This window comes from Colobus angolensis, unplaced genomic scaffold (assembly GCF_000951035.1).
Source record: "Colobus angolensis palliatus isolate OR3802 unplaced genomic scaffold, Cang.pa_1.0 Scaffold295, whole genome shotgun sequence".
NCBI lineage: Eukaryota > Metazoa > Chordata > Mammalia > Primates > Cercopithecidae > Colobus > Colobus angolensis.
In genome coordinates, this window is record NW_012116210.1 from 389677 (window position 1) to 400393 (window position 10717).

The following is a 10717-nucleotide window of genomic DNA, read 5'->3' on the forward strand; positions in this document are numbered from 1 at the left end:
AGAGAACTCCCTATGCATTTTGGATAAAACTGTAAACAAAGTGAAACACATTTATTGATAAACCATGATCATGAACATTTATAATGAGGTTTAATTAAGGTCTTTTTTACCTATAGAAGTTTATAATTTCGAATATAAAACTTCAAATAGCCATTTGCACAAAAGCTAAAAAAAAGAAAATTTTTGTCTGCCAGGTTTTCTTAATGCAGAGTTTATCTTTTACAGATGACTTACAGGATGTAATAGGGAGAGCTGTCGAGATTGGTGTTAAAAAGGTAACATCTGTTTTGTTATTCTTGAGAATTTTAAATTTATTTTTTAACTAAATTTTAGTTAAAATTTTGCAGAGTAGAAGGGAACAAGCCAATGCTACACTTGGAGTACAAATTGTCTACTTGTGATATTAGAAAGTTAATTGAAACAAAATATCCAAATATTATGTTCATAGCAATTTAAGTTACACAAATCTCATATATAGTTCTTATATATGATAAATGGCAAAACCTCTTTGAAAAAAATTTTTTTAAACCTATGTGAATTACCAGGCTTCTAAAGAGGCAACTTTTAATCAATTTTATAATATAATTTAGCATTTGTCAGAATTAAGCAATAATCAAAAAGACACCAAGTGTAGCTATTTATAGTTTGGGTATACCACTTCAAATAATGGAGATAATACTTTAATTTTTACAGTAATAAAATGTCTACGGTTTTTTAGAGAGTTCTAGTAAGCAAATGAATAGATATTTCTTTAAATTAGCTTTAAAACAGAGAGCTAGCCCACACATACACATAAGAAATAAGGTTAAATTCCATAGTATGCTGTCAGGACACTTGATAGCTACTGCCTCCAAGTTGAATAACTTGTTTTGGAAAGTGACACGGCTGACTCATGAGTTTTGCAGTCTCCAACTCCAAACTTGTATTTGTTATTATTCACAAATAATACGAAAAGATAAAAGTTACATTAATTTTTCATTATGGAGTCATTCTGCTTGGTAAATCACTTTAAACAATGGTTTTCTGAAGACTCCAAAATACTAAGCTCTTAAATTTTCGTGTGTTAGCCATGAGTAATTTAGTCTTAATGTTTATTCACACACATGCACACACACAACACACACACACTTAGGAATGACAGAACTGAAGTGATTTTTACTTGGACATGGTTCCAAACTGAAATTTAATTCAATACCTTGCATTTATGTTATAGTAGTTAAAAGCATAGTTAGGGCATAACAAACCTGGTGTCCAGCCCCTGCTTCATTTTTTGTAGCTTTATAACCTGGGGTCTTTTATCTCACTAGACTTCAGTTTTCTCATCTGTAAAATGAGAATGATAATAGTACTTAATTAATAGAGTTGCTATGAAGGCTAAATAAAATATTGAACGTAAAGCATTTGGTATTATACCTGGCATAAACAACCTACGCGATGTGTATGCTGGAAGCCGCCACCATGACATGATCATTACCATTATCCTATACACCGGGAGAGGAGGTGATGCCCTCGTGTCTTGCCCTTTTTTCAACTATTTAGAAAAGTTACACGTAAAATAAAAAGTAGACTTGGTTAGTATTTTACATAATTTAAATACTGGATGTAGGTATCTGTTCTAGTATTAAAGTTTTAGGTATGTTAGCAAAAAGAAAGTTTTCCCACTATTTTTATTAATGTCTTTTTTTTTTTTTTGGAGGCAGAGTCTTGTTCTGTTGCCCAGGCTGGAGTGCAGTGGCACGATCTCGGCTCACTGCATCCTCTGCCTCCCAGGTTCATGTGATTGTCCTGCCTCGGCCTCCCAAGTAGCTGGGACTTCAGGGGCCCGCCACCACGCCTGACTAATTTTTGTATTTTTAGTAGAGATGGGGTTTCGCCATGTTGGCCAGGATGATCTTGAACTCCTGACCACAGGTGATCCGCCCGCCTCAGCATCCCAAAGTGCTGGGCTTATAGGCATGAGCCACTGCGCCCTGCCTTATATCTTATGTTTTACAGATAGTCAAGGATTTAATTATGGCTATATGTTTCCTGAACGGATACTCAATAGCTAATCATATTAAAGATTTAAATAGCTATATGAAAACATCTATTTATCATTTGCAGGTCTACCTTTGTTTTGTGTTTTTTCCCTGAGTTGTACCTAGAGTGAGTTCATCATTTTAGTGAGACTCTTGAAGTATGAAAAAATACACATCATTGTGCTTGCATCATGTCTTTAGAAGAATGTGCCCCTTATGCAGCACTGCTTCAGTGCTCTCACTATCAACACAAAGCTCTTCAGTGACACTTTCATTTTAACAGCAAAGATGGCAGTCTAATTACTGGGTGGATCCTAATGGGTCTATGTAGAAGTATGCTTATTTGCCAAAAGCCATATGTTTTCCTACAGAGAATTCATCGGCATGCATTAACTCACTGATTCTCAAACCTTTTGCTCTCCAGTCCCCTTCACATTCTTTATTATTGAGTACCCCCAAAGAGCTTTTGTTTGTGTCTCACCTACTGATATATACTATATTAAAAATTAAAAAATTTTGAATATTAATTCCTTTTAAAATAACAAGACACTACTGAATAACATAAATAGCATATTTTTATGAAAAACAAGTGTATTCCAGAACAAAAAAATTAACAACATGAGTACAGTTGTTTTTTCAAATCTCTGATGACTATGTTACTGGAAGCCTGCTGAATTTTCATATCTTTTTCTGTAGTCAGTCTGATGGTATCACACATCATATAGCCTCTTGTATACGTTGTGGACACTTGCAGTAGAGTGAGAGTGAAGAAGACAGAAAGTGTCTTATTATGAAAATAGTTTTCAGTTCACGTACCTACTGGGAGTTACCAGACTATACTTGGAGAACTATCGAATCAATCAACACTATTGAATCACTGATTAATTATTCACACTTTCATAATACCTGATCTCTGTCCTCAAGGAACTCGTTGTCTAATAGGAAAGGTAGACATGTAAATACATTTTAACATTTTAACAGAGTCTAGTGATGAATTCTACACCTCTATACGTACACACACATACATACATACATCCCTGAGGTGTAGTCAAGTACCACTCTGCATAGGAGGTAGTCTCCCAGCTGAATTTTAAACAGGGTAGATGTGTGACAGTCACAGAGGAGAGCAGTCTGGAATAAGGAAGTGGTAGGAAGGCATGTTTAGGAAACTGTTATTGCTGCCCTATTGAAGTCAGCTTATTTTATTTTCTTTCTATTTCAGTTTATGATTACAGGTGGAAATCTACAAGACAGTAAAGATGCACTGCATTTGGCACAAACAAATGGTATCCTCATATTTCTTTTACCAAAAAAAAATATGAATTAAGTAATTTTGAAGAAGTCTTTCTGAAAACTGCTTCAGGTATAATACAATGGATCATGACTGTGGAAACAACAGGAAAATAGACTGATTTCAATGGGACATGATTAAGATGACAAAATTCAAAGTACTCATTGGTATATCAGCTGTTTATAAACCGTTTCATAGTACTCAGTGAAGATTATGTTAAGATTTCGGCTAATGAGAATAAAGTTCTCCAGGTACACAGTTTAACCTCAGGTGTTTTTGATGTGGAATTCATGTGTGTGTTTTAACGTGTTTAAGATACGAGTTACTGGCTGGGCACGGTGGCTCACACCTGTAATCCCAGCACTTTGGGAGGCTGAGGCAGGCAGATCAGGAGATTGAGACCATCCTGGCTAACACAGTGAAACCCTGTCTCTACTAAAAAATACAAAAAATTAGCCGGGCATAGTGGCGGGCGCCTGTAGTCCCAGCTACTCGGCTGAGGTGGGAGATTGGCGTGAACCCGGGAGGTGGAGCTTGCAGTAAGCGGAGATAGCGCCACTGCACTCCAGCCTGGACAATAGAGCAAGACTCCGTCTCAAAACAAGCAGAAAAACCCCCAAAAAACAAAAAGATATGAGTTGCTTTTTATGTATTCTTTTTTAACTTAAGCTATGAAGGATTATTTTATTAAATTTTTACTAGATGGACCAGATACTGTGCATGGTACCAAGAACGCAAATAATAATGCTGTGTAACCCCTCATATGCTTGCTTTATGTCCATACATTTTGCATTTATTTAAAATCTTGAAAGTTTTAGGATTGATTATTAAAGGAATCTTAGTTACATAAAACCTCATTTATCTGGCATTCATGAATTTAACTTTTTTTTACATACCTTATGTGCTAGACACTGAGGAATTAAACATTCTACATAATTTTTAAATGTTGTATTTTAAAATACTGATTTGTTTATGTATGAAAACTTACTAAAAGCTATATTTTTATGGAAATCTCTCTAAAATCCATACTTCTCTTTTAGGATCCATTCACACTTTTTCTTTTTTTGAAACAGAGTCTTGCTCTGTCGCCCAGGCTGGAGTGCAATGGCACGATCTCGGCTCACTGCAACCTCTGCCTCCTGGGTACAAGTGATTCTCCTGCCTCGGCATCCTCAGTAGCTGGGATTATAGGCGCGCGCCACCACGCCTGGCTATTTTTTGCATCTTTAATAGAGACAGGGTTTCACCATGTTGGTCAGGCTGGTCTTCAACTCCTGACCTCGTGATCTGCCTGGCTTGGCCTCCCAGAGTGCTGGGATTACAGGCCTGAGCCACCTCGCCCGGCCCATTGACACTTTTTCTTAGTGATTAAAGATAGAATCTCTCCCAGGGAGTTTTCGAGATATATAAGAACATTTTATCCTTACTTTTTATCCCCAAACATGTATACTTTTTAAAGTTCTCCCACCTCCATTATCAGCCCTCTTCCACTCCTCTCCATGTAACTTGTGTTCTTATAGCCTTAAAAGTGCTGCTTCCTTTATTTCTAAACATCTGCATGAGAGCCTGAGGAAGGCTTGATACCTTTCCCATGGTTCAAACTCAGCTAAGCCGTTCAAAAAGTGTTTTTGACTTCTCATTTGCATTCTATACAAGTCAGACTGTCAGAGTGTCCTCCAAATAGGTGAACCTCATTTTTTTATTAGAAAAACAAATTCCCCTCTCCACCTCTTTAACCTCCACTATTAACCTTTTTAAGGGAATACATTTTTATGCTATATTAAATACATGAATCAATAATGGAGGAATTGGTGTTAAACAAAAATGTATGAATCAAGATAGTCACATGAATGGTGAATATAAAAGATAAATCATCGCTAGTCATGGTGGCTCAGGCCTGTAATCCCAGCACTTTGGGAGGCCTAGGCAGGTGGGTCGCTTGAGCTCAGGACTTGGAGCCCAGCCTGGGCAACATAGCAAAACCCTGTCCCTACAAAAAAAATTTAAAAATTAGCCAAGTGTGGTGGCATGTATATGTTGTCCCAGTTACTTGGGAGGCTGAAGTGGGAGGATCACTTGAGCCCAGGAGGTCAAGGCTACAGTGAGCCCTGATGGCACCACTGCACTCCAGCCTGGGTAACACAGTGGGACCCTGTCTCAAAAACAAAAAAGTTTCACTTTGCATTCTACAGCCCTAAATGCCAAACGTTTGAAAAAGCTGAATTATTTTATTAATACATTAAAGCAATTTTCATATTCGTATCCTACTTTGTTTTGGTATTCTAAAAATTGTCATATGATTAACATAATGCAGTTCTTATAATGTGAATGAATATTACCATTGTTGAAAACCAGTTGAAATTACTCGATATCCTCTAAATATCACAATAAATATAAATATGAGAAAATACTTGGAAAATAATCCTAAGACATTATTTTGTGTTAGATCTGTTTTTCAGTACAGTTGGATGTCATCCTACAAGATGTGGTGAATTTGAAAAGAATAACCCTGATCTTTACTTAAAGGAGTTGCTAAATCTTGCTGAAAACAATAAAGGGAAAGTTGTGGCAATAGGAGAATGTGGACTTGGTGAGTGCCAGCCTCGCCTCTTAGAATGACTTTGTTTGAAAATAAGTAATTTTTTTCTGTGTAAGTTAGGAGTAATTATTCTTCTTTATCTTTTTAAAGATTTTGACCGACTACAGTTTTGTCCCAAAGATACTCAGCTCAAGTAAGGAAATTTGTTGGCTTTACAAATTATTGTAAAATCATGAGTGATTTTAAAATAACTTTTATCAGTTGAGAATATAGTTGGATTAAGCATCAGGATATTTTTGTTTTTCCCTCTGTATACGGAAAGTTAAGTGAAACAAATTCCGTGCATACTTGCATGTAATTCATAAGGGGCGGAAGCACATAGTTCCCTGGTCGATTAACCATTTAATTTTATTTGAATGGTAGAAATTAGGGATGAGTTTTACATGATAGAGACTTTACATTTTTTGTTTGCTTGTTTAACACATGCATTCCTACATGAACAGTTCCAATGGAATGAATTAAATTATTTTGGGAAATGTGATTTGTTTCGTTCTTTTGAGACAGAGTCTCTCTCTGTTGCCCAGGCTGGAGTGCAGTGGTGTGATCTCGGCTCACTGCAACCTCCACTTCCTGGGTTCAAATGAGTCTCATGCCTCAGCCTCCCGAGTATCTGGGATTACAGGCACATGCCACCATGCCTGGCTAATTTTTATATTTTTAGTAAAGATTGGGTTTCACCACGTTGGTCAGGCTGGTCTCAGACTCCTGACCTCAAATTATCCACCCGCCTCAGCCTCCCAAATTGGAAGATATAATTTAAAAACAAAGGATATTGAAAGTGTATTACAAGCTAGGCACAGCAGACTGTACCTGTAGTCTCAGCTGTTTTGAGAAACAGAGGCAGGAGAATTGCTTGAGCTCAGGAGTTCCAGACCAGTCTGAGCAACATAAGGAGACTCCATCTCTTAAAAAAAAAAAAAAAATCAGCAACAAAAAACCAACAAAAGTATTATAAGATCAATCACCAAAGCTAGAAAAGCATAGTTTACTCTTGCTGGGCATTGAATATTGTTAGTTTGGAACTGTGAGATTCCTTTAATAGGAGCCATGTTGAATGGTGGCTTCTGAGAAAACTCCAAAGCTCACAACCCTGCAGGACTTCCTGTAACCCATTGCCTGGAGCTAAATTTGGAGCTCCTGTCATCATACTGGTGAATGAGTGTTAAAGATTGAAAAGAAAATTTAGGTCATAGTCTGAATTTAAAACGTAAGCATTTTGTCGAATTTCAAAAACATCTTAATTATGAAGATGATAAAACATTAGACTGAGCTTCTAAAGGGGGTTAATTTAGTTATTCATCCATTCAACAAATATTTATGGAGCACTGTGTGCCAGCCACTGCCAAGAACTCGGAGTATGCAGAAATCTGAATAAAGTAGAATATCTGTCCCTGGAGACCTTTAAGAATAAACAGTCCTCTGTCCTTCTTAGTTTCTTATACACAGAGAATTAGGATCAGATTCTCTCTTCAGATACCATCCAGCTATATCATAATATTTAATAATTAATAATTTTGTCATATAGTGATATCATATGATTAAGCCGGTGACTTGATGGCCTAAAGGGATTTTTTAAAATTACGCATGCCAAAAGTGTACTTCCTCCCCCTTCCCTCCCTGCTCCCCACAAATGGGATTCTGATATGTCCCCCCGGTTGAAAATCACTGTGGGGAGGAGCAGATCTACTAGTGGAGTCTGTCATACCCTAGACCTCAAGCTCCAGAATTCTGGAGTGTGAAGATCTAGAACTAAGTAGAAAAGGATGGGTTAGAGTAATGCTCTGTGGACACATCCTGTCTCTTTTAGGTCGCTCATTTATACATCCCTTTTAGAACTGCTTAGTTTGTGGTATATTATTTGCTGTGTCTTTCAGGGACATTCATGTGGTTACTAGCAGGGTTACTAAAGCCCTATACCTCTGTCGAGTATTATGTAGGCCAGCTCACTTAACCTTAAAAGTTCTCATGTTCACACTGAAATAGAAAAACAGTTGTCTTTAATAGTTCTTCAGGTTAAGCCCACAGATCATATTCCTCAACTTTAATGTCTGGTTTTTGTCAGGATAAGCCTTGTAAGTCTAATGGACTATGTGTTATGACAAGCAAGGGCAATGGCAGAGTCCCCAAGTTTTTTTGCCTATATGACTTTTCATCCAAAATGAGTTAGAACTGATTCTAAAATGCAACCTGAATACTTGAAACTCAGTTTTGGGGTTAATTGAAAACATTGACAGTATCAGTTTAATTTAACTGTTCTGAAGATTCTTCACCATCATCAGAGCATGTTCAGAATAGCGTCTGATCTTCGAATATGCATATCACAGCTTGTGCTTGAACTCACATACCAGGTGGTAATTGCTAATAGAGAAGTTCAAGCTCCATTCAGTAAATGATTACCAAGTGCCTCCTCAGCATGATACGAAGGAAAATAAGACTTTTTCCTTATGCCACTGTAGACAAGAGAGGACATAAATAATTAAAGTAGGTTGGAAATGCTGTCACTAAAGTGTGTGAGCAGCAGAGGGAAGGACTGACTTTCAGTGACAGCATGTGACACTGGCTTCTTCCAGAGTGAATAAGCTAATGATAAAATAAGTAGGAGGAACTTTTGATAAGATGGCAGTGAAACTTTTTTAATTTTTAATGATAAAACATCAAATGACTTGGTTAAAAAAACAGCCAGGTACGGTGGCTCATGCCTGTAATTCCAGCACATTGGGAGGCCAAGGCAGGCCGATCACCTGAGGTCAGGAATTCAAGACCAGCCTGACCAACATGGTGAAACCCTGTCTCTACTAAAAAGAAAAATTAGCCGGGCGTGGTGGCGAGCACCTGTAATCCCAGCTACTCAGGAGGCTGAGGCAGCAGAATTGCTTGAACTGGGGAGGTGGAGTTTGCAGTGAGCCAAGATTGTGCCATTGGACTCCAGCCTGGGCAACAGTGCAAGACTCCATCTCAAAAAAAAAAAAAAAAAAGACACACTAGTAACAATCACATTTTGATTGTTGTTAAGGAAACAAACACCCACGTTCTCTGCCCCTCACTTCTTTTCCCCTAGCGTGTACTCACAGCTCACAGCATGCAGTCTTTTCTGTGTACACGGCACTCTATTTGTTTCAGCACTTACCATGTTGTACAGAAATGGGTTTTAGGTTATCCCTTCCTCCCCACAACAGACAAGTGTCTTTGAGTTCCTCAGAGGCACACCCAGTCTTACTCATGTGACAGTTCCATAGCATTTAGCACAGTACTCTCAGCACATGGTAGGTACTTAGTAAATGTCTGTTGAATATTTAATACAGAGGGAAGGTTCTTTTTTATTCCTTTTGAGCAGCGTGGATAAAAAGCCTATAATTCAGCTTTCACTATTGGGTTCATTTTTGCAAGACTTCAGATTTTGGTCTGCACTTTTCTACTATCTGAAACAACCGGTGTATGGCTTGGGTGTTTTTTTTTTTTTGAAATGTAGTCTCACTCTGTCCCCCAGACTAGAGTGCAGCAGTGCGATGTAAGATCACTGCAACCTCTGCCTCCTGGTTCAAGCGATTCTCCTGCCTCTGCCTCCCAAGTAGCTGGGATTACAGGTGCCCATCACCATGCCCAGCTAATTTTCTTGTGTTTTTTGTAGAGACGGGGTTTCACCATGTTGGCCAGGCTGGTTTCAAACTCCAGACCTCAAGTGATCCGCCCGCCTCAGCCTCCCAAAGTGCTAGGGTTACAGGTGTGAGCCACCACGCCCAGCCATGATTTGTTTTTAAGTAAAAATGTAGTCAGGAAAAAGGAGATGTATGAGAAAAGAAAAATAGAAAATTAGGAGGCAAGACAGAAAAATCAATATACAATAGATGTGTCTGAAAAATAATGCTAAGTGAAGGCAGCATATGACATGTTAAAAGGATGAGCTTTGGAATCAGCAGATCTTTTCATGAGATTTACAGCTGCCCTTGGTGTCACTTCGTCCCTTTGTGCATCCCCTTTAAAATGGGGAGATTGCTGCCTACCTTTCTTAACATAAGGCGCATAAAGCCCTTAGTGACATGAGTGGTGCATAGTACGTGTGCAATCATGGCTGTTATATTACTCATGCTAGAAATATTACCAGCCTAAAGGAAGATGCTAGCTATTGCTTTTGTTTGGAACTTTTTAAAGGTTTTTTTTTTTTTTTTTTTTTAATACTTTTTTCTTGTTTTAGTACCTAGACCTTTTCTGGAAAAAGTATTTTTTAAAGACAAAGAGAAGCAAAGAGTGAAAACAAGGAAAAGGCCTGATGTAGTTATGGAAAGTTTATCCTTTAAGCCATACCCTGTATTTTCAATTTCCTGGCCTTATGCTACACTCCTTTCCTTGTTGCAATTTAGAGCTCTGTTCTCTTGGATAGGAGGAATTTGCCTTGGGCATTTTTCTTGGGGCTTTAAAATGTTAACGCTGTGCAGATCTTAAAAACTACAACAAGAAGATTTTAGAACAGTCCTTTGGGGGTTTAGGGGACCCTAGAGATGAGCAATTGAGGCCACGTTGCCATCAAGCAGCTTACAGAGGAGGGATTACTACCTGTGTTGAGGTATACCCATGAAACTCACTGGGCTTTTTGGATTTTCCTTGATCCTAATTAATAGCAACTGCTCCTGTGAAGCTGAACTTTTCCAGCTCTTATCCTTAGATGGTTAAACCTCTACTGTAAGAAGCAATAATACAATCAGAAGCTTCACTAAGATGAGCAAATCTAACTCAAGTGGAAAATGATTTTCATTTATAAACTTTAAAAAAATAATAAATGAGTAAAACAGGCAGAGGAGTCTCTTAATAAGA

The 10717-nt window shown here is 37.9% G+C and overlaps 1 protein-coding gene across 1 annotated transcript in view; it reads left to right on the plus strand.

The window, feature by feature from the left end:
* TATDN1 (TatD DNase domain containing 1) overlaps nucleotides 1–10717 on the plus strand; it is a 48378-nt gene that overhangs the window by 16825 nt on the left and 20836 nt on the right. The window contains exons 3-6 of the mRNA XM_011949291.1: nucleotides 226–275; nucleotides 3241–3304; nucleotides 5756–5899; nucleotides 5999–6042. Of these exons, the coding sequence (XP_011804681.1) occupies nucleotides 226–275; nucleotides 3241–3304; nucleotides 5756–5899; nucleotides 5999–6042 (302 nt within the window). The remainder of the gene's footprint in view (nucleotides 1–225; nucleotides 276–3240; nucleotides 3305–5755; nucleotides 5900–5998; nucleotides 6043–10717) is intronic.